The sequence below is a fragment of the Podarcis raffonei genome, chromosome 15 (genome assembly GCF_027172205.1).
Source record: "Podarcis raffonei isolate rPodRaf1 chromosome 15, rPodRaf1.pri, whole genome shotgun sequence".
Lineage (NCBI taxonomy): Eukaryota > Metazoa > Chordata > Lepidosauria > Squamata > Lacertidae > Podarcis > Podarcis raffonei.
Genome location: NC_070616.1, coordinates 9,583,881 through 9,608,814, shown reverse-complemented (window position 1 = coordinate 9,608,814; position 24,934 = coordinate 9,583,881). Strand labels below are relative to the sequence as shown.

Here is a 24,934-nt window from a genome sequence, read left to right as displayed (position 1 = left end):
AGAAAGGCCTGTTTGGATGCAGTATTCTCACTGACCATGGGAAACAGGTTACAAAGGGGAATAGATAGGCTATCCTGGGCAGGAGCGCGCCACATTGCAATTTTCTTTGCAAGAGGTAGGTCCCATCCCACTTATAACATTCTGCTATGCAACATCTCCTGGCAGTCTTGCTGTGACATGCCTACTAGCAATGATGGTCAATTAATGGGAAACTTCAGAACTGAAAATCACTTCAGACTAATTTGGATGATCCAGAATAAGTCATGCCCACCCAAGTGTGTTTCTGTATATATGTGTGTGTACAAAGTGAAAATGGTGTGCTTATTTGGACAGAGGTCAAGCCAAGCTTCTAGGACTCCTGGGGGGCTTCCTGGAGGCATCTGGGAAACAGGATTTCCAACTTGATGGACCCTTGATAGTCTGCTGACATGAGAGATGTGTCCCTGGGTAATAAACATGCCAAATTACAGACAAATAGGATCAGATGAATTTTCAGTAATGCTCTTATTAATCGGACGTGGGTGAGACAAAAAGGCATCCATATTCCTCCATGTGGTTTTTGCTTATATTTATTTATCCCTCCTCCAAACCACTGTGGTTGAAAGTTAGACATGTCAGTCTCCCACTCACCCCCACATTACCCTTATGTATTTTATGTTTCACTTGTGATGCTGGCATTTCCCTCTTGGTTAGCAAGTAAGACAATATTGTATGCACTTTAAGCAGTGTCACAAGGCACACTGTGTGGTCCCTGATCTGTCCTGTCATAGGAGCTCCATTTCACTCTTGTGATGCCCCACCCCCCACCACTGGATGTACAGTGGCATAACAATGTTGTTGTTGCAATCATAGTGTGGGAAGGAACCTCAAAGAGAATGCAGTCTAAACTCTCTGCCAATCCAGGGAATCCATTGCACTAGCTACCTAGATGGGCAGCCACCCAATCTCTGCTTTAAAACCTTTGGTTGAATGAGAGTCCACCCTGTTCCGATTGCATAGTTGCCTCTCGTTTCATGCCAGAGCTCATCAAAGGCATGCTGGTAAGAGATTGTCAGGGCTGGAGCAAGCTGGAGCTATAGGAAAGATTTCCACAAATCTGACAAATCTGATGAAACTGAATTCAATTTTGGATTTTCCCATTTCTCTTTAGAAATTAAAATTTGAGAGGCACTCCGCCCAAGTTAAAAAATTAATGCAACATCACCACTGCCAAATTCTAGAATTCTACGCCTTTCCCCTCTAAAATCCCTAAACCCAACAAGATGCATAATTTGAAATTCAAATGAATTGGGTTGCATCCAATGACTGAGTCTTGTTCCAAGTAGACCCACTGTTGATTCTTTTTTAATGACAAACTTAGGCCCATTAACATCAATGGGTTTCCTCTGAGTAGAATTTTGTTGGAGATAGATATCCATTCAGCCATCTCCAGTGGGAAAGCAAGAGGAATAATTGCTCCCAATTTAATTTCATTAGAAATCTTCATTAGAAATATTGAGGAGGGAATGTCCCCATTTGAGATTGCCTAGATTACAACCCTCTAGACATGTCCTTTTCATGAAGGATAAAGACCCAGTTTTTAAAATTCATAAATAAAGGAAGAAGGCAGAGAAAACAACTCCCCCCCCCCCGAACTACTTAGCTAAAAATATTTATCAGGGTGAGTTTAAAACAAAGAAAGCAAGGAGGTAACCTGCACATTTGAATTGCCAAAATTGTTATAAAAGTTATAGTTACTCTTGAGAAGTACTGATAGTAGGCAGTTAGGGGGGTACAAAGGAACTGTCTGCCTTCCCCACCCCAACCCACCTCACACACATTTCCCATAATTAGCAGTGCACACAAGTGTTAAAATTTGTAGCCATTTATAGAGAAAAGGACACACAGAGGCAGAGACGCTAATGTCTTTTGCCTTGGTTTATAACCCAATTTCCATCCTTCATTGCTCGCCTTTCGTAGCACTTAGTACCCCTGAAGAGCGTCCAAGTCTCAAGAATTTGCATTCATCAGCAGACCCTGTGCAAATCTTGCCTTTTTACTGCTATAAAATTCTGGCCTTTTTAAAAAATTCATTATTAGGATCTCTTTTTTTTTTTTTTAATGTAGCTAGCTGGTCATATGACATCATCTGGGCAAATACTCTTTTGGAAGCCCGATAAAGTTTCTCTCTCTCAGGGCTTTGTCCACCATCATAATGTATTTATTGATCATGTTTTTCATCTCCTCTGTGAATGGGTCAAATCCCTTCTGCCTGGCTCCTGACCGCTTGAAGTTCCCATCTCGGTTGTTCTCAACACAGAGCAGGCGGTCCTCCGTCACTGTGATGTTCAGGAATCTGACCATTTCTTTCAGATTAGGGAGCAGAGCCTGTTTCAAGTCTTCGTAGTGGATGACGAGGAGACGTTTGCCATATTTGAGCCAGTCCAACACATGGGAAGCCCACCAGGAGGCATAGCTGTTTACAAAATCTGGCCACTCTGCAAAGTGAAAGACAAAATAATGATATCGACTTATCTCTTTTCAAACCCAAATAGAAAAAGGATGGCAAAGGAAGGCTGCTTTAAAATGATATCGGAAGCAGATAGCCCCTTTCTGTTAGTGCTATTTGTGTGTGGCAAAATTGAGGGGAAGGTTGCTTGAAAATTCATGAGGGAGAGGAGGTGAAGAGTCTTTTTTTCTTGGAAAGCTCTCTTCTGAAAAGTGTTAGTTCACTTAGGCCCAATCTGCACATTTAATGCTTAATACATTATACCACTGGGACATGGGTGGCACTGTGGGTTAAACCACAGAGCCTAGGGCTTGCCGATCAGAAGGTCAGCGGTTCGAATCCCCGCGACGGGGTGAGCTCCCGTTGCTCGGTCCCTGCTCCTGCCAACCTAGCAGTTCGAAAGCATGTCAAAGTGCAAGTAGATAAATAGGTACCGCTCCGGCGGGAAGGTAAACAGCATTTCCATGCGCTGCTCTGGTTCGCTTAGTCATGCTGGCCACATGACCCGGAAGCTGTACGCCGGCTTCCTTGGCCAATAAAACGAGATGAGCACCGCAACCCCAGAGTCAGCCACGACTGGACCTAATTTACCTATACATTATACCACTATCACACCACTTTAAACGGTCATGGCTTCCCCTAAAGAATGTTGGGAACTGCGGGCAGAATCCGTGACCAAGGAAAAGAGACGGTGGAAGAAGACTGGAAGAAATTTAAACTTTATCTTAAGAACTGTTGTAAAATTAATGAGTGCTAAAATGTCATGGGTAATGCAAAACAGATTTGCAGCAGTAAATGATTGGGTAAGAGAAAAAGGATTAAAGAAAGTGAATTATAAGTAATTGAGATTAGGGGTTGCTGAAAAAGTTTGAAACAGGGATGCAGAAAAGGGAGGCATGGGGAAGTCGTTGAAATTTGGCTCAAGAAAAAGAGGTTATGAAGTTATACGTGTTTATATGTTTGTTTGTCTATGTATTGTGAGTTGTGATGTGTCTCAATTTATGTTGGAAAATCAATAAAAAGTTATATATTAAAAAAAAGAATGTTGGGAACTGTAGTTCATTAAGGGTACCTAGAGTTTGTTAGGAGAGCCCTAAGCTCCTCACAGAGCTACAATTCCCAGTGTTCCCTGGCAGGAAGGATTGGTTGTTAAACCATTTGGGGAATTGCAGTTCTGTCTCCTAACAACTCTCAGCAGTTCCAAAGGATTCTTTGGGGGGAAGCCATGACTCTTAGAGGGTTATCATAACGCTTTAGGTGTATGGTGCAGATGCAGCCCTGATCCTTACAAGTGGTGATGCCAGAGGCAGAACAAGGAACTTTTCTGCTTGAAAAAAACAGTGGTAGACGTTCCTCCAACACAAAGAAATATTCACTTGGGACCAGGGTATCTAAAGAACCACCTCACCCATATATCATTGCCCAGCAACTATATCTCTCAGAAGTGGCACTGCTGAGCATCCCACATGCCCCAGATGTGTGCTGAGCTTGTACTGGAAACTGAGCTTTTAGTGCAGCAGCTCCAACTCTATGGAATCAATTGCTAGCTGATATGAAACACACACCTGAAATCATGGTGTTTAGATACCTACTGAAGATGCTTTGGTTTAAGAATTCTTTCCCTGAGAAACCTAGTCATTTATGGAGTATCAGTTATATACCTACATAAACTGTTTTATTGTTTTTTTAGAATTAGCGTCCTTGAAATGATGTTCCTTCCAACTCTGTACAATTCAGTGACTATGTTACTGTTTGTTTGTTTTAGAACTGGGTGTTTTTTTCTCTTATATGCTACTTTGATGGCTTTATGCTTTGAAACAGTCTATTATTTTGACAAATAAAGAAAACAGGAGTGCAGCATGTTTCCTTAAATCTCTCTCTGACATGAAGTCAGAAAGTAATGGCTTAGAGTTCACTTACCTTTGCTTTTCCAGTTGCGATCTGTGGCATACCCAAGATGGCCTGCACACTTCCGGTTGAATTCTGCCACCAGCGACTTGTATGGATTCCGTATCAATAAGATGGCCGAATCAAACATTTCAATTTCTTTTTGGCCACTCTCGTGAGTTTTGACACAAATAGTTCTCCTGCTTCTCCAGTGATCCTTTTCCCCTTTAAAACCTGTGTGTATGTATATAAAGTGTGTGTTTGTGTGGATAGATAAATAGATAGATAGAAACATATAGATAGATATGATCTAAACACAATAATATATATCTTAAACACTGTAAGCAGGCCAACCATTACAGTTTTGTCATGGCCCTACCAGCAATTCCCTCTTTGGTACACTTCCACTATTTCCTTGTTTGGGACCCTTCTCTCCCCAACTTGCCCATGAGCTCCTGTCTGTCTTTTTGTATCCTTGGTACACTCCCCTTTTCCCTCCCCCCCCCCTTCTCCCTCACCTTCTGGTAACCTCTACACACAGAGCCAGTGTGGTGTAGTGGTTAAGAGCAGTAGACTCATAATCTGGTGAACCAAGTTCGCTTCCCCACTCCTCCCCATGCAGCTGCTGGGTGACCTTGAGCTAGTCACACTAGCTCAAGTCTCTCAGCCCCACTCACCTCACAGAGTGTTTGTTGTGGGGGAGGAAGGGAAAGGAGAACATTAGCTGCTTTGAGACTCCTCCGGGTAGTGATAAAGCGGGATACCAAATCCAAACTCCTCCTCCTCTTCTTCTTCTTCTTCCTACCCACCCCTATCATGAATCCTACTACTACATTGCTCTGATCTAATGTGGCACACACCCCTTTCCTCCCCCTGTTCAGTGAACCCACTTTTAGACAAAAACACTCAGGGCCCAAAGCTGGCAGTGTGCTTGTTCTTAAAAACAAACAAACAAACAAGAAAGACGGGCACAGCTCAATAGCCTACCTTTATTATATAGGGTTCCATCAAAATAGTAGCTCCCGGTGTAGAATCCTGTAGCGTGTTCTATCAAATGACGAGCCCAAGTGTTGCCAGCTCCAGGGAAGCTTGACAATGCCACAAAAGCTTTGGATTTGGTGGGGAGAAACATCCGGTCAGTGCAGCGGGTGTCTACAACCAGATACAGATGGCATTTCATTGTTAGCAAAGTAATCTCCCCCCCTAACAAATACACACACAAAATGACAACAATTTACAACAATTATTTTTCACATGGTTGCACTTTGATAAATTCAAGATTTAAATTCTAAAAAAGCAAGCTATATATTCTAAGATCAACTCTTGTGTGGCCATTAATATCTCATACCTGACCCCTCTTTTGTTTGATTCTTGCAGATGCAGATGCCGATTTAAGTATGCATATCAGCAACAATAGTTTACCCTGAAGAAGCCACAATTCCCCCCCCCCGTGGGTGGGAAATCAATTAATTGCCCCATAAGTTGAGCATAATAGCAATAACCAAGCACACCCACATACTTTACTTCCCTAAACACACACACACACATACACACAGAAGGCTAGTTAATATTTCAGTTTTTACATTCTACTGCTACATCCTTGAAATTTTAGAGTAAAGCTGGCAAAAATAAAAATGAACATCTGTAAATTACAGAAAGGTAGCCGTGTTGGTCTGCCATAGTCAAAACAAAAATTTTTTTTCCTTCCAGTAGCACCTTAAAGACCAACTAAGTTAGTTCTTGGTATGAGCTTTCGTGTGCATGCACACTTCTTCAGATACCTTCAGATACAGATATCTGTAAATTAGAGACACCTTCCAAGAAACATGGACCCCTTTCTTTAACTATGTTGATGGCCCAAATCAGGGCCTTGTTACATCAACAACTCAATATTCTCAGTGGAGGGGTTACGTCAAGTAATATGTTTGAATGTTGAAAGTATGTGTATGTCTAGCGACAGTACACTTATCTGTACTGTTGGATAAGTGTTTTATAGTTGCATTTGTATTTGTTAAAAAAACAATAAAAATTGTGGGGGGGGGGTGCGTGCATGTGTGTGTGTGTAATGCAAGACTCATAGTCAAAGAGAAGTGATGAGTCACTAAGGAAAAAGACACAGAGAGACATAAGGCCAGGAAGGTAGGCATATCACTCCCTCCATGCTTTGATAGCTGCATTCAACTCCTGATATTTTACAGCAAAACACAAATAAAAACCAGTTAAGCTTGATAAACAACAGACACACTAAGCCATGGGTAGGCAAACTAAGGTCCAGGGGCCGGATCTGGTCCAATTGCCTTCTAAATCTGGCCCATGGACAGTCTGAGAATCAGCGTGTTTTTACATGAGTAGAATGTGTCCTTTTATTTAAAATGCATCTCTGGGTTATTTGTGGGGCATAGGAATTTGTTCATTTCCCCCCTGAAAAAATATAGTCCGGCCCCCCACAAGGTCTGAGGGAAAGTGGACCAGCCCCCTGCTGAAAATGTTTCCTGCCCTCTGCCCCAAACAAATGCAGCTTCACAGGAATAGAAGTTGCACTAAAGGAGAGGGGAGAACAGCAGCTATTTAGGACCAAAAGGATTCTTATCACCCAGCATCCAAATAAATCATTTTTTAATTACAGTTCTGACTTCACTCATTGGCTAAAGTCAATGAAAGGTTGGAGTAGCAGGTTGGTTTCATCTCTGAAAAGTTGCATAGGACATTTGGCTTCATATCTTTTCTTCTAGGAAGACTAGAAACTTGCTCGTTTTTGAAAGAGAGAAAGAGAAAGAGAGAGAGAGAGAGAGAGAGAGAGAGAGAGAGAGAGAAAGAAAGAAAGAAAGAAAGAAAGAAAGAAAGAAAGAAAGAAAGAAAGAAAGAAAAAGATTTCAGAGTACCTTTTGTACTCATCTCTTGATAACCCTGGTCAGATTGGCTTGTCACTTTTGTTAGTTTTACCTTCCACTACAGTAGATGACTATTGAATTAACATATTTGCCCTGCAAGCCTTTTTTTAAAACAACCACAACAATATATGTGACTTGGCTCTTTTGCATTAAGTATTTTCTCTGTGAGTTTATTTTATTTAATTTAACAAAGGATCAACTATCTGCTTGGGGTGCGTTGTGGTTAAGACTGCACAGCTTGATCTATTGAGGCTCGTGGTCTTGCTTTTGGAACAGGGGGTTGGATGGCATAATAATTTCATCCCCTCCAGCCCTAGAATTCCAGCTAAGCTTTTCTATCACCATAAAACAAAGGATTTTCTGCCTACCAGCAAGATAGATTTGGACACGCTTAATGTTTGTCTCTTAATTATCTACTTAAGACTTGTCTGTGCTAGCGGTTTCTCCAGGAAAAGATCCAAATCAGACATGTTTGAATATATACTCCCTGACTCTTATTTCTCAATGCTGGTCTTGCCTATCTGTATTGCAATTTTTTTCTCCCTTAAGGGCAGATCAATATTGCAAGTGCAGTGGATATATTCTGCATTACCACAAGATGAGAGAGAAAGAGAGAGATGGATTTCCCTGTGCCATATCATCCCAGTCAAAATCAATGTCAGTTCATTGTGAATAGTTAAGGGAAGTGTAGAACAGCTTTAATACATTTCAGTAGTCTTATTGACTCTCTTTTGGTCTCCCTTGAAATTTTTCCAATATTTCTCCTCAGGATGTCTCCTGATTTCTGGTCATGGTTTAAAAGTACAGGCCTCCTCAGAGGATGATCCATGGATTTTGAGGGCCTGGCTCCCGAACCAGCCCCCAGAACACCTCACTGCTCCAGAACCTCTGGAACAGCAACAGCCAGCACTTTCTGGCCTGAGGAGGTTGCCTCTAGCTCTAAGGACTCCAGCCCAGAAGATCTAGTAGAACCAGTCTCCCCCATTCTGTTGTTGAAGCAGACAATGAGCCCAGGTTGTATGCAATGCTAGGCCTCCTCAGGGTAGAACCATTGAAATGAATACACATGACTTAGATCCATGACTTTAATGGAACTAAGCTCGATACAACCCCCTGTAAAGAGGCTTCTCCTCTCTTGAAGGTAGACTGCTAAGGTCCAGTCTGGGCTTATAGTTGTTTAATGCACACTTTACATCAGTTTGTGCATTTTTTAGAGTCTTTTTTTATTGGTTTTGTCTATATAGAAAAGGACGCGGGTGGCGCTGTGGGTAAAACCTCAGCGCCTAGGACTTGCCGATCGTTAGGTCGGCGGTTCGAATCCCCATGGCGGGGTGCACTCCTGTTGCTCGGTCCCAGCGCCTGCCAACCTAGCAGTTCGAAAGCACCCCTGGGTGCAAGTAGATAAATAGGGACCGCTTACTAGCGGGAAGGTAAACAGCGTTTCCGTGTGCTGCGCTGGCTCGCCAGATGCAGCTTGTCACGCTGGCCACGTGATCCGGAAGTGTCTTCGGACAGCGCTGGCCCCCAGCCTCTTAAGTGAGATGGGCGCACAACCCTAGATTCGGACACAACTGGCCCGTACGGGCAGGGGTACCTTTACCTTTACCTTATATATAGAAAAACAGTTGCAAAGAAAAAGACCACTACTCAACAAATACACACAAAAACAAAGGGATGTTGCCAATTTCATTGTGCAGGAGAAAATGTAATAATACAGATGAGTGTGTGTGTGTGTGTGTGTGTGTGTGTTTGTTTGTGTGTGTGCGTGCGCGCGTGGTGTCATTCACAAGTTCCATACAGAAAGAGAAGCAGTAAGTTGTGCTGCTGCAAGTGGTTTTCATTAATACAGGATATAAGATCCTACCATATTGCTTCAGATTTGTCTGTCTTTGATACACCATTGATGACTGTGGCCTTCCCTGTAAATTTCTCTAATATAACAATGTTCCAGATGTCAGTCCAGCATGAGGCAAGCTGAACTTTTGGTAATAATTTTGAATTTGGTCTCTGCATTTTTGTATACATTACTTAGTTGGAGAATGGCATTGAAAAATCTGGAGAAGAGCAAATTTCAAAAGATGAGTGCATTTCAGAGAGTTCGTGTGACATTTCAGAAAGTGAGAATTGGGTAGGTTTACCTTTAAACGCAAACTGAATTGAATTTCTTCCCCATTCCTAAATGCTAGGTGGAATCTACACACATATAAAAAAAAACGCTGTGAAAATAAAATTTTAATTTTTTTTTAAAAAAATACATTGAATTTTGCATAGCTCACTGTCGCCATCTAGTGTCCTATTTGCATATTGCACTTTACAACACATTTAAAATGTTTTATTTGCAGCTGCTTAGCTGAGTCCGTTGACTCAGGGCACTGCCAGACACACTATCCTAGGCAACGGTGGGCGGTTGCAAGGCTGCTCACCCTCATCCAATGTCCTGGAACAGCTTGCAGTATTCACTGCAGATTTCTCCTGTTATGCATTAATAAAATTATGGCAGTACTTAACCCAACAGCAAGTGTCTTGCCTCATTGCTTAGGGTATAAGATGCATAGCACTTCTCTGCACATAGTTATTGATATTATACATATTCAACGTCTCTCTTACCTTGGACAGGAGTTTGATAGACAAAGAGAAAGTCCCCCCTCTTTGGCTCTTCAGCCGTGCTGCTGCCATTTTGCAACCTGTTACAGAATAAGCTGTCTGAGCTGTTGCGTAACGGGAAATGAATTGTTGGGAAGCCGCAGCGGCACTGGGGTCCTCTGATGGCTGCCAAAGGGAATTCCTAGAAAATAACATAAAAGGCTGGAATAAAAAAAAAGGCTAGCAAACATTAGGAAGCATCACCTGGAACTGAAACGAATGTGAAGGGAAATCCTAAAGTTCAATTTTCCTCTTCTGAATTGTCCTGTCTCAGATAAGTATTTTCCTTTTCCAAACCATTTTTTCTTCACATTTCCTATTGTGGATGCTGTCAGAATTTAGAGGGTTGATCAGGCTGACTACTTAGCCAATGAATTGTGTGAGTTAGACTGGATTGATCAATGCATACATTGCACAGTAAGAAAACAGTGAGTTGTGTTCAAGTAGGTTCTACTCCAAATAGACCCACTGAAGGTAAGGAATCTAAGTTCATCAGGTCTATTAACTTCAGTGGGTCTACTCTGAGTAGGACCAGCATTGGAGTTCCCAACACAAATCAATTCTGGCCAGATATGGTTTGGGTTGGCATGGGTTGGCACAGGTCAGCCCAGGAGTGGGGGCCCAGAACAGATTTAGGGAGAGGCTTTCAACAGCCCTTTTAAATAGCCTCAGATTCCACCCCTCCTCATAGCATTATCATAGTCTCCATTCTCTGCACGGTCACAAAAGCGCTGCATCCTAGCCACTTTGTGCGACGTGACAGAGTAGGCAATACAGTCAATGAAATGAAATAAACAATGCTTTTCAACATGAATCCCAGCTCTGTCTGATTCTGCAAAAGGTGACAAAATGCCTTCTCTCAAATTCTGATCATGCTCAAAGGCCAGACCACAATCAGGACCATGTGCCTGTTCAAGCCTAGGTAAAGGAAACCCCACCAGCAAAAGAGAGGCAAACTCTGCACATGGAACAATGAGGCCCAATTAAACCATGTTACATAACTCTTGATAAAACTAAAGATGTTCATGGGCACGCACACACACCTCCATTAAACCTGCTCATCTTTACAGTGGGGGTGGGATAATTGTGGTAGGTCTTTCCCCAAGCAATGCATAAAAAGTGTCTGATCAAAGCAGCAGGACACCTAGATGTGTCCTATGCAAAATTTCCCTGTGTTGTTCTCATGCAGCGAACACAGGCTCTGTTGGACAAATGTAATGATCCACTCCTAATGAGGTAATTTATGGAGAGTCCCTAAGGCTCTCTTCCAGTGTTCTGGCGGCATGACGAGGCATTAAATAGTTGTCAACATAATTGGGTTCAAACCATCCCATTCTGACTTCCCCTTTAGGTTAAACGTGGCAGGGAGAAAAAATGGTGGCTCTTCTAAACTATTTTTTGTGAGTTCTACAAGGAGATTCAGTTTGTTTGGATTTAAAACTCTCTTTTCAAAAAAAAAAAAAGCAAGGAACAGGTGGTGATCGAAATTGTAGACACATTTACCAGGGAGGAAGACCCATTGCTCACAGTGGGGCTTCCTTCCGAGTAAATTTGTAGGGGATAGGCTGTGAGTCATTCTCTAAAAAATAGAACTTGTTACAGGTGTGTGGTGTAGAGGGAGATGTTGTGTCATGTTCCCATATAGGGTACAAACTGGTAGGGGACTATGAACCTTGGGGTCATGGTGGATTGCTTGATGAAGGTGCTGATTCAGTGTGTGGCAGCTCTGGTTGAGGAAAAAGATGGATTCTGTTTCAGGGTTCATTAGAACACGGATTGAAAAGAAAACTGCCAATATCATAATGCAGCTTTACAAATCTATGTTGACACAGCTCTTGAAATATTGTGGTAGATTCTGGTCACCTCACCTCAAAAATAATGCTGTAGAGCTGTGAAAGCTTCAGAAAAGGGCAGCCAAAATGGTCAAGGGGTGTGGGAGCTCCTGTCTGAAGAAAGTTTCACCATTTGGAGCTTTTTTTAGTTTAGAAAAGAAAAGGCAAATAAGAATGGACAGGATATAGGTTGGAACAGATAAACCTCAGGGTCCATTCCAACTCTACGATTCTATGGTTCTATGAGGAAGTGGATAGAGAGAGGTGTGGTTTTTTTCTCCCTTTCACACAACGCTAGAAGTTGGGCTCATCCAAAGAAGCAGAGTGTTGGAAGATTCAGGACAGACAAAAAGAAAGCCTTCTTCATGCAACACAGAGTTAAACTTGGGGATTTTGTCCTGCAAGAGGGAATGATGACCATTAGCTTGGATATGCCACCTTGAGTCCTTGTCAGGGGAAAATGTGAGGAAGAAGTAATGATGGTGGTGGCAGTAGCTTTTTTTCCCAGTAGGAACTCACTGGAACTCAGTTCCAGCACCTCTTGGGTGTGTGTCATTGCCATTATAAGAGAGCAAGGGAGGTATTCATTTTCTTAGAAAATTAGCACTGAGTATGGAGCTTGTTCCCTGGTTCTCCAGGGGCATTGGCAGTCCAGTTTTAAATGTGTAGGGCAGGAACCTCTTCAGGCAGCTATTGCCTGTTGTTGTTGTTTTAAAAAAGGGGGAGCACCTTAAATAATTTGTTGTGGGTGTGTATTCTGAAGACAACCATATTTCAATTTGCATATGAATGCAGGAGGTGTAGCTCAGGCATGTTCAAGCATTCCTAGCTGTGGCTGGTCCACAATGAGGCACTGCTACAGAAAAGGCCCTGATCCCTAGAAGGCAATATCACCTAGAGAAGAGCTTCTGATGATGCAAAAAGACTAGGCAGGTGTCCATAGAGCATGAGGGCATTCATTAGATACTCAGGTGCTTTATACTTATAGCCCAGATCACAAGCGTTAAAAGCTGTACTGGTCAACAGAGGCACCTTGATTGGTGGTAGCTAAATGTCATGCCCCCTGCATCCTAGTGTGCTCCTGAGGAGGATTCAATTTAGGGTGAATCACAGGACACTTCACTCAGGCAGAAATTGGCAGCAATCCCTTCTACCCCTTGGCAGCCTGGGGATTCAACTCATACATGAGAGCTTAACCTGCTCCACAGCCACAGAGAAACATGTGACTACAGAACCAGATGCAGGTCATTTAAGGATTGTAGACAGGGATGCAGGCCACCTTTTGAACATTCAGGTGAGACTTCCTTTGCTGAAACAACATATTTCTGTAGCTCAGCTAGCGGAGCCCACTTGGAGCTAACCATGGTCCTGATTACTGCTCACCAGCACTGCCATGAATTGAACTGAATTCCCTTAACAATAATTGTCCTATCTGGACTTATTTTGAGTGGATCTCACTTACTTCCACCTGAATTAGGCAGTTAGGCCGTCATGGCATTTAAATGCAAGGAAAAATAAATCCAAATGAGTATACAGATTGAGATTTCAGTCACCAAATTAGAGAATAAAACATCTCAGACACCAATTTAGAGAATGAAACATAACAAAAGCATACTTTCTCTGCCTGGAATGTCGTTGACTTTAATTTGTTGGCATTTGCAATAATCAAAAGAAGCTTGCTCACTCAACTTACTGTAATGTTTTCTTTCTTTAAGCATATTAAACTGTCACATCTCTGCACATTTTACCCAATGATTTGAAAATTTTTGATGATAATGCTGCTTTATTTACAATATTATGATTTGAGCAGCCTGGCTTTGCTTTGGAAAATGCAGAGCAATTTTCAGCTCCGGAGAGGATTTCTAACAGCTCATTTCCACAAAACAAATAACACCAAGCATCTTCTTCTGATTTATAAGTAAAGGCATTGAAGGAGAATGTTGGAGAAATTATGATCAAATGGGAACATTTGTGGGAACTAGGATAACATCTGAAGCATAGCATGTTGGCTATCTTTGCTCTGTTTTATTGGCTGTCAGAATACAGCCCTCTGTTCAAAGGATTCCTCTAGTTGAAGGGCTCTCCTGCCCACATCTGAATTAAATAGGAGTCCCAAGAAAGGAGAAGAGGGGGGCAGGGCTTGAAAACTAAAGCTCTGGATGACCCCATTCATTGGTTTCATCAACATGAGGGACGAAACTGTGCCCTGAGGAACCCTGCATTGAAGGCTCCATGGGGCCGAAGAAGACTCCCCAAGCATCCCCCTTTGGAAACGGCCATCCAAGTAGGACCAGAACTACTGCAAAGTGGTGTCACCCACCCCTAATTCAGAGAGTCACTCCAGAAGGATACCACAGTTGATGATACTGAAAGCCACTGAGAGGTCAGGGAAAATTAACAAGGACACTTTTTCCCTTCTCTCTTCCAACAGAAGTCATCAGACAGGGGAACCAAAACATTTTCAGTGCCAGGCCTAAACCTTGATTTAAATGGATCTACAAAATCAGTTTCCTCCAAAAGTGCCTGGCTTTGGTTCTGCAACCACCTGCTCAAGTAACTTGCCCAAGAAGGGAAGATTAGCAACTGGCTGGTAGTTGCATAGATTTTCCAAATATTGGGAGGGTTTCTTGAGGAGTGGTTTCAACACTGCCTCCTTCAAGCAGGCAGCGACCACTGTCTCTCGCAGGGAGGTATTAATCACCTCCCTGGGCCAGCCAGCTGTCCCCTCCCTGTTAGTTTTTAGCAGCCAAGGGGAGCAAGGGTCCAGAGCACAAGTGGTCACTCTGACCAATCTAAGAACCTTGTCCACTTCCTCGAGCCTTACTAACTGAAACACATCAGACACAACAGGACTAGGCAGCGCTCTGGAAACCTCTCAGGATTCATCTGCTGTAACCGTGGAGTCAATGTCCCGGCAGATGCAAGTGATTTCTTTCCCTCAAAATGCTTTGAAAACTATTGGCTAGCCATGTCAAAGATTGGAAATTGTGTTTCAAAAATGGGTAAACACTCAACAGAGTTCCATCTATAGCAGGGTTTTCCATTTTTACCCACAGTGCGCACGCATTTTCTACAATGAGAGAAACCATCTGCCCAAGCTGGCAAGCATCATAATAGTATTCAAGGCTTGGGATTTCCGCCCCCCCTCCCACATTCTCCAATAAGCATCTATACAATACCCCCCCCCCAAGCACTGGACAGGTTGATATAAAAATGGAACAGTTCAGCTTCCATTGACAAAGACTAGGTGGCCTGCGGAAATGCAATGGTTGGGAAAGATCCATCACTTTCAACCCCTTCTCTGCACTCACAAGGTCTAGAAACTTGTACTGGAAATATAAGCTGAAATTACCTCTGTATGCTGAAACTTATGAAAGCTGCCTGAATTCAAAGTTGTTAGGTGTCACTGAGGAAAAGCAGCACAGAAATCTGATTTGCTTTCAAATGTGGATCATCAGCTATGGTTCTAAAATGCAATTATACACACATTTCCCACCCCAGAACCTCAGAGCGCTCTCTCTCCCTCTCTCTCTTCCTAGTATCAGGCTCCAGAGGCCCTAGGAAACTGATCAAAATCAGATGGAGGGATGGGCAGAAGAAAAGAAAGGGAACTGTCCTTACTTTCTTGGAGCAAAATTCGGAGCACATCTCCACTGTCAAATTGGCGTGTATCAAAGAGACCGGCAAGGTGTTTGTTAAATTCTCTGGTGCTCTGAAACACCCTCGATAGATAATATTCTGCCCTGCAGGGATAAGAAATAGTTATCTCTCAAGAAACAACAACCGTAGCAGCCTCGTCCTATCACAGGGAAGAATATTAGTTTCAGAATATATATTCTCATTCACTATTTGGATGCAATAATTGGCATTGAGATGGAAAGTGAGAAAATTTGCTCTGCTGAAATGAACACACAGCTTCTAGTGGAGTCCTGGCTGTTAAAGTGTGCCTTAGCACAGAAGAGTTGAAATTAAATCCCCCCTCCCCCAAGGAGGCCTCCGCTATTGTTTTCATGCCTTGGTTTTCTTTTGAAGATTCCCTCCCACCCCTCCTGACTTTCCCCTGCAAGGCTTTGAAAGCTCTGATAAAAATCTACAAAGCTTTTCATGAACTGCACCAGGAACAAAATGGAATTTCAATGAGTTGTTGAAACACCTTCAGGGAGCCCCATTCCAGGGCTGTGCGGGTGTGTTTGGTTACTACTCCATCCACAGCACCTTCTCATATTCATTCTTTTCCAAGCCAGAGAGATTATACACAACCTTCAGGAGCTAAAATAGATTTCTGCTGCGGCAGCCAAAGAGACAGGAACATGTGGGCTGAATCGTGGATTCATGGGGTTGTAAAGAACTGGAAGCAACTCAGAGGTCATCTGACCAACCCAACCCTGCCTTTTAAATTTAAATGCCACATTCATATGGTTTGCATGGTTACGTTATGTTAATTTTTCTATTCATGAACAGCAGCCTCAGAGCCCTGGATGTGCCAAAATAAACTCAGAAATAACATAAATAATAATGAGGTCCCTCACAGAGCAACTGCATATTCCTGTAAGGGATGTAAGAAGGCATAACTTTGCATGCATAGATCATAGAATTGTAGAGCTGGAAGGGACCACAACGGTCATCTAGTCCAGCCCCCTGCGTTGAAGAATCTTTTGCCCAACATGGGGCTCAAACCCATGACCCTGAGATTAAGAGTCTCATACTCTACTGACAGAGGTATCAGATGACCATAATCCCACACTGTGTTTGTCACATGCAGCATTGCTTCCAGTCTGCTACAGTTCCTATTCTGCCCAAAACTATGTTATTTACCTGGCTGCCCACTGTAGCAAATTTATGTAATTGATGCAGTTTGCAAAAGTAATTATGTAACTTACATAAATTGCATGGTCAATACATCATTCGACCCCATTCATTTCAATGCAAAGGAAACACAGTGATAATCAGTCACATATTGTATGAAGACCAAAAGCAACAGCAACCAAGAATACTGGTCATATTTGTTAGATGGACTATGCACAGCACATAGTTTAACTATGGGACTCTCTCCCACAGGAGGCAGTGATGGTCACTGACATGGGTGGCTTTAAAAGAGGATTAAAGAAACTCATGGATGAGAGAGATATCAATGGCTACTAGCCAAAAATGGATATGTTCTGCCTCTACAGCAATGCTTCTGAATACAAGTTGCTGGAAACCACAGGAGAGGGAGAGTGTTCTTGTGCTTGAATCCTGCTTGCTGGTTTCCCACAGGCAATTGTTCAGCTACTGTGATGACAAGATGGGCCATTGATCTGATCCAGAGGGCAGTGGTGTAGCGTGGGTTGCTAGCACCTGGGGCCACACATAGAGGGAGGGAGGGAGGGAGGGAGGGAGGGAGGGAGGAAAGAAAATGGACAGAGAATGCATGAGCATTCAACTGCCTAATGGTGTCCAGGTGATCCAGGAGATCGCAGCTGCAGGGATAAAAAAGAAGAAGAGTCGTTCCATTGTCTGGAGAGGTCACTTCCTGGTTTGCATGGAGAAATCGTTTTCAATGGAGCCCAACGACAGAAGCACGCAGCTGTACTAAGACAGCACCAGGTGTTCAAATTTTGCACCCCCTAAACAATTTTGCATCCGGGGCAACCTCGCCTGTGCCCCCCATGCTACACCACTGCCAGAGGGCTCTTCTTGTGTTCTTATGGATACATTTGTGTTTCTGACATGGTCCCAACCCAGGTCCCAAGATATTTAGGGCTTTATATGCAGTGCTTTCAGGACCTTTCAGGACACATGCTCCCATCAGGCTGCCCCATTTACCAGCCTATCAGTTGCATTCTGGAACATCTTCAAGGGCAGCCCCATATTACAGTAGTCCAAAGGAGAAGTTGCCAGAACAGGGACAACTTAGGCTTGGGCAATTAAAATGGATTAAGCAGTGCTGTCACCCTAGCACAACAAATTAGCTTTTTTAAAAAAGAAAAAAAAGAAATTTTCTTTTGTGGTTAGGAAAGTAATGGGGCAATGCATTGGGATTAACAAACGAGTAACAGGGAAATGTGGAAACACCCTGCAAGCAAATAGGGATGACTACTGGACACATAACAAATCACACAAACAAATCAGAATGAATGCTCCATAAAGGCTGGATGCAATTTTATCTCCCATGTCAGCTTTGGGCAAATAAACAAGGATGAATACTCAATAAACAAGTCATATGGAGGGGCCTCTAGTCTCACAGATGTGATGTCTGAGGCCCTGACCACATTCTGAACCATGCCTTGACCCCCCCCCCAATTCTCCACCCTTGTCCCTGGACCTCAAGAACAAAGGTGGTTGCTGACCGCCCCCAAACTGATATGCATTGGGTCGCCAGCAAGCTTTATTTCTGGGGGTTTTCTTGGGAGAAAAGGTACAGCCTTCCTTCTACCTCTCCTCCCTCAGGAGGAGGAATAAATCAGATGAGGCTCAGCTGTGATCCAGCAAGTGACCAGGTAAAGAAGAGGATGACAATGAGGATTGAAATCTCAATCCATCCTGGGCGCTTGCTCGGAAAATCATTGGCAGAAGCTTAGTCAAAATCGCCATCTCTTAACTGAAACAGTTAAAAAGATTTGGTTTCAGAGGAGAAAGTGGGGGAGTTCTAGTCCGCAATTAAAGAAATCTTAGTCAAGCGATTGTATGCATTTAAATTGATTAATTCAATTAAGTTGTTGATTAGATCTGCATAGGAGTGAAACAGTCGTCCAGATGGGGGAGGGAAGAAGCATTATTTGCTTGTTCTTAGGTGATGTCTGCATGTGCACAGTAAATACTATCCTGGAAAAGGGGTTCCCTGCTGTACAAGAGAGAAAGAATAATAGAATCAAAGAATTGTAGAGCTGGAAGGGACCTGGAGGGTCATCTAGTCCAACCCCTGTAATGTAGGAATCTCAATTAAAGCATCTATGACAGATGGCAATCCAACCTCTGCTTAAAAGCTTCCAATGAAGGAGAGTCTACCATCTTCCAAGTAAGTCCATTCCGCAGCCAAACAGCTCTTATCACCAGAAAGCTCTACTTGATGTTTAGTCGGGATCTCCTTGATTGTAACCTGAATCAGGTCCTACCATCCAGAGCAGCAGAATACAAGCTTGCTCCATCTTCCATGTGACAGTCCTTGAGATATATGAAGATGGCTATCATATCTCCTCGCAATCTCCTCTTTTCCAGGCTAAATATACCCAACTTCCTCAACCATTTCTCATAAGGCTTGGTTTCCAGACCCTTCATCATACTGATCACCCTCCTCTCAACACATTCTAGCTTCTCAACATCCTTCTTAAATTGTGGCATGCAGAACTGGACACAGTTCTGGTCTTACCAAGGCAGAACAGAATGAGACTATGACTTCCCTTGACATGTACACTGTACTTCTGTTACAGTCTAGAATTGCATGAGCTATTTGCCTGGGTGGGGGGCTGCTGCATCACACCATTGATTCATGTTAAGCTTTTGGCCTACTAAGACCCCTAGTTCCCTTTTCACATGTACTACTGGCAGGCCAGCTATGTCCCATTTTAAACTCGTTCCAAAAGGGAGGGGAGGGGCTTATCAAGGGTGGGCATTCAGAGGTGGTATTGTCATCTTCCAATGTGAGAAGAAAAGAGAGTTTTGAATTATGGTTTCACTCTGAGTGAGAATTCCGAGGGATAATATGCCAGCCTCTGAAGCGCGGTGAATTTTGATATGTTGATATTTTGTTATTTATCTTCTATTGTCATCACTTGCGCCTGATGCTTCTGCTGTCTGATGGAATATATGGTTATATTAAGCACTTGCTGAATGAACATTATACATTGCAGTTGAAATATTGATTGGGTTGTTTAGCTGGCTAGGGTATTACAATATGTATCATTGCTGCTCCTTGAGCTGGTGGATTTACTGGGTTTTGCCAGCCAGGTATTGGGCCTCCTTTTCCTTGCCTGCAGAAGGCGAGTGGAATACAGACACCCCTATAATGAGTCATATAGATAATGGAGAGAGAAGTCTATGATGGTAAAGGTAGGGTGAGCTAGGTAAAAGGAAGGGGTAAGATTTCTTATATCTATTCCATCTTCTCATCTCAACAATTTCTAGATAGTGCTTGTCACCAGCCACCCAGCATGGTGGCATTTATTTTTAAATCCATCTTGGTCCATAAGGGACGCGGGTGGTGCTGTGGGTTAAAGCCTCAGCGCCTAGGACTTGCCAATCGAAAGGTCGGCGGTTCGAATCCCTGCGGTGAGGTGCGCTCCCGTTGCTCGGTCCCAGTGCCTGCCAACCTAGCAGTTCGAAAGCACCCCCGGGTGCAAGTAGATAAATAGGGACCGCTTACTAGCGGGAAGGTAAACGGCGTTCCGTGTGCTGCGCTGGCTGGCCAGATGCAGCTTGTCACGCTGGCCACGTGACCCGGAAGTGTCTGCTGACAGCGCTGGCCCCCCGGCCTATAGAGTGAGATGGGCGCACAACCCTAGAGTCTGGCAAGACTGGCCCGTACGGGCAGGGGTACCTTTACCTTTACCTTTACTGGTCCATAAGAAGACAACACTCATTCATAGAACAATACTCCCCCCCCAAAAAAAATATATATACTTGAAATGGTTTATTTAAATATCTAACCAGATAGCACTGAGTTCAGCAATGATGCAAATTCCAAGATTTGTGTGAGTCTCTGCAGAGTGCATAATAGTATTTTTTTAAAAAATAAATTAATAAACAACCTGTTTTTTAAAAGCAATGAAACACCATCTTTGGTGGTAGGAGTTAAAATTCTAATGTTCCTTTCCCACAGATAGCATCCATGGGGAGTTGTAAGTTTGAGAAGAGTCTATATGACTCAGTGGCTGAGATGTGCTGTATAAATCGAAGGCGTTTTTATTCCCAATTGCATCTCACATGAAGTCTGAAGGAATGTAAGAAAAGAGATGAAAGGAACCTTTCAAAAATTGGTTGAATTCTAAGTTCTCATCCAAGAAGCAATGTCCATGCTGGGTGGCAGCTGGGACAGGAGAACCAGTCATAGTCAGGATGAGATCCATTCTAGCCTGGAAGCTTCTCAGGATGTGCCAATGACCAATTCAAGCTGGAAGACTTACTTGGAACGCTTAACCACCCAGACAAAACGATCCCATACGGATTGTGAAGCTAGGGTTGGGGAAGAGGTTAAATTCAGTTCACATTTAAAAGTGAGTTTATCTAATTTGCACTTTCCAATGTAGCTCAATTGGCAGAGCATGTGGCATTTAAGCCCATGGTTGTGGGTTTAAGCCCCAAGTTGAGCTGCAGAGCTGCATTGCCAAATTTGGAGGAGTGCAGATTATGAAGGACAGGGGTGTGAGAGGTGTGGGATGATTTGAGAAGTGCAAATCAGGTGGTTTCACATTAAAATGCAAGCAAGATTGATTTTCTCCCCAAATCCTTTGGAATTCCTTTGTCCTGTTTGGTGATGGTATCCATATAATCAAAGGCAAAGGACATGTAAAAAGGTAAAAGTATTGGGAAATGATTTATAATGAATTGGAAAAAATGTTTAAAACTACTTCCCCACCCAAAAAAAAAACAAAGTCGTTTTTTGTTGGGAATAACACAGACTGAAATCCCTAGGTGTCAGAAAAGGTTATTTATGTATGCAACAACTGCAGCCCATGTTTTGTTAGCCCCCAAATGGAAAGTGAGCGAGGTCCTAACTAAAGAGGATTGGCAACTTAAATTGACAGAATCTGCAGAACCTGCAGATTTAACACATAGAATAAGAGAACAAGAAGAACATACATTGAAAGAAGATTGGAAAACATTTATTGAATATATGGAAAATAACTGTATACACAGCTGAAATGGCTGGCAGCACTGAGATAAATTGAACAAATAATTTTTGATGGATGTAAAAATGGAAAACTGATTTGAATAGTTATAGCAAAATATGGTGCATGATATGTAAAATGAACCATGGAAGGAGAGGAAGAGAAGTCATTGGATATATTTAAGTTTGTAAAATGTTTATTTGGAAATGTAAAATTGAAAACTTAATAAAATTATTGTTTAAAAAAGAAGAAGATGGAGAGTGTCATGAGAACTAGGAATGGCTTCTGACCCCCTCAATGTGAATCAGCACCCCCCCCCCATTGTTCCCTCTACCCCCGTTATGGTCTTTCCATTCAGCTCCGCTGATTTGCTTTGCTTCACTCTTGCTGCTTATAAAGAGTCCCTGTAACCATGGGAACCAAAGAAATGAAGCACTGGATTACTGACACTCCAGCAAGATTTCGATCTACAAACAAAGTCCACTTCTTGCATTTGAGGCAGAGGCAGGAATACAAGAATGAAAGCTCACAAGAAGGCATGCCAGCAATACGGCCAACTCCTGCTTTGATCTTAAGCTGAGAACCAATTCCTTCACCAGTGGGAAGAGGTGGAAAAATACAGAGGTGCCCTCCAAAATCACCATGAACTTATCATGAACCGGTTTTGCAAGGGTAGTGACACTTTGCAAATGAGCAGTCAGTAGGATTGCAGTTCAACATCTCCTGGAATTCTTTTCAAATGCATATGAGCTGAGGCCTCTACATTCAGAAAGAATGTCCCTTTTGTTACCAAATGCAAAGGACTGGGGCCAGCAGCAAAGAGTGCCTGTTTTTATCTCAGCATCCAACTGTGATTTTGAGGATGCTCATTTCCACACATCGTATCATCATACTTTAAGTTATGTGCACACAGGGCAAGTCATAGACTATGGACACCGGCCTAGTTCTCAGACAGAACTGCATAGGTGTCAACTGTTGCTTTTTAACCAGAGACTAGAAATGTTTTCTGGTCTGTCCCAGGTAGATTGTTGTCCTGGTTCACTATCCTGACGTTGTCCCTGTTTTTGTTTTTCCATGGTGTCATCTTATAAAGATGGTTTGAAATCTTAATACTATTTCTAGATGTCATAAGAACCAGCTGGATCAAGCCAATGGTCCATCGTCCAGCACTGTGTTCTCATGATGGCCAACCAGGTGCCTGTTGGAAACCCACAAGCAGGACCTGAGCAGAAGAGCACTCTCTGCTCTGCAGGTAGAACATAGCCATCATGGATGGTTGCCAATGATAGCCTTATTTTCCTCCATGATTTTGTCTAATCCTCTTTTAAAGCCACCCAAACACTGAGTCCCTCTGAACTTGGTGCCTTCTACCAACAGTTAAAGCAAAGGGTATTCTCTGCAGAGCAACTATCTGGCCCCACCTGGCTCTGCCAGTGGAGAATTTGCTCATATAGGTACACGGCACACAGATAGCAAAACAACCCTGGGGAAGAAAACGGCTATATCTCCCCTTTCATATCACTGCTTGTGTGCTCAGAGATGGTAGGGAAATGAGCAGCGATGGTAGGAGATGGAAACACAGGGCCAGGGATTTACAGAGACCGGCTGTGGACGTGTAAGAGTGTGGATCTTGAACAGCGCTGAATTCTTCCTTCCTCTAATGCTGGACCGGCCACCAGACTCATAAAAATTGTCAGCTCTCTGGTGGAAGGAGGCCCGTGGAACATGGAACAAATATAATGGGAATTTCTCCAATCAGTGGAGGCTGATTCATTATGGCAAGTGGGGCACTGCCTTAGCCAGCCTCCACCTGCCTGCCTTTTTACTTGCAGCCAGACCAGCGGGTGGCAGTGGCTGTCACCCTCCTCCTCCTTCTTGTAGGACTTGGCAGGGAGGAGGATGGAGCTAAACTAGAATTACTCAGCTCTGCCTGTCATTCGATCTGTCTCCCTCTGCTGTTGGTCTCCTTGCCTTCTGGGCACCAGTCACTACTGCCTGCGACGGAAGGAGAATCCCCATGTCATCCCTGATCCATGCTGTCATTGTAATGGAAGACACGAGGGGAGCAGGCGTTCTGCTGCCCACCCCTGCTGGTAGCAAATACTCACTTAAGAGCCTTACATCACTTACGTCGTTTTGGTCCAGCCCATGGCTGCTCCTCCACACGATAAACAGATAGCCTGTTGATGCCTCCACAGATGGTTCCTTTCTCTCCTTTGCATTCATTGTTGCACTCCTCCTGCTTTGCCAAAGTCGTGGGCAACTTGTTTCCACAATAGCATTCGGCTCCATACTCCAAGCCAGCATAGGTGTAAGCCCTAGATGGGACAAAACAAACCCCCTCACTGTAAAATCCAGCAGTTTTGTAGCAAACTTCAACTCAGCACATCATGGCATTTAATTTATATCAGAGCTGTACATAGTGCATGCAGTGCTGTCCTTAAAGATGAGATGCTCTGGATAGCTCGGTTGGTTAGAACTTGGTGCTGATAACACCAAGGTTGCAGGTTTGATCCCTGTGTGGGACAGCTGCATATTCCTGAATTGCAGGGAGGGGATTGGACTAGATGCTCCTCGGGGCGCTTTCCAACTCTACACTTCTATGATTTTATGGTTTGGAAGCTTCAACTGGCACAGAATGTGGCTGAAAATGTCCTGATTGGTTCAGCCAGCTGGAACTTTGTAGCATTTGTTTCGAAGAGTCTGCATGCTATGGAGGATAGTTCAGTGTTATAGTGATGACTTCTAAAGCCCTACAAGACTTAAGACCCAGTTATCTGAATGAATACCTCTACCAGGATTGTCCTGCTGAGGCTTGAAGACAAAATATGAGCTCTGCTCATCAGACCAGTGGGCCCATCTAGTGCAGCATTCTGTTCTCAGTCACCAACCAGAGAAGTCCATGAGCACAACAATGCTCTCCCCACCTGCTTTTCAGAGGTACATTGGCTAGCACCCATCTCTGAGTGATGCTCATGGCTGAAAAACTCAAGAAAGAGTCTTGGTCACAGCAGAAGCAGCACCACCACCCTTTCCACCTCCCAGTTGCAGAAAGCCTTTCTCTTGAGGACATGGCTTAGTTTTGGTGCCAGCTAAAAACTTGCCATTTCCTCCAGGCTACTGACAGAGAGGGGCGTTGATTTTGGAGGCCAGGAGTGTCAATATTGAGAAGGAAATTTTATCCTCTTTTAATGTTTTGTTGATCTATTCTTGTGTTTTAATGTTTGATTTTGTGGTACTGCATAACCTGCCCTGGGATCACTGAAAGGTGGGAGGAACAACTGATGAATAAATGAAATGAAATAATATATGTAAGTTCCTTTCTTAAGCGAATGGAATTTGAAGTTCCCTTGAATTCTGGTAAAGAGATGTAAACGCACGAAGGAC

The 24,934-nt window shown here is 43.2% G+C and overlaps 1 protein-coding gene across 1 annotated transcript in view; it reads right to left on the bottom strand.

Moving 5' to 3' along the window:
* Positions 1 to 1,848: 1,848 nt before the first annotated feature.
* The window catches only part of WSCD1 (WSC domain containing 1), a 40,427-nt gene continuing 17,341 nt past the window's right edge, over positions 1,849 to 24,934 (bottom strand). The window contains exons 4-9 of the mRNA XM_053366662.1: positions 23,678 to 23,865; positions 15,363 to 15,484; positions 9,874 to 10,051; positions 5,363 to 5,527; positions 4,409 to 4,609; positions 1,849 to 2,477 (exon numbers count right to left, since the gene is read on the bottom strand). Of these exons, the coding sequence (XP_053222637.1) occupies positions 2,125 to 2,477; positions 4,409 to 4,609; positions 5,363 to 5,527; positions 9,874 to 10,051; positions 15,363 to 15,484; positions 23,678 to 23,865 (1,207 nt within the window). The 3' untranslated portion in view covers positions 1,849 to 2,124. The remainder of the gene's footprint in view (positions 2,478 to 4,408; positions 4,610 to 5,362; positions 5,528 to 9,873; positions 10,052 to 15,362; positions 15,485 to 23,677; positions 23,866 to 24,934) is intronic.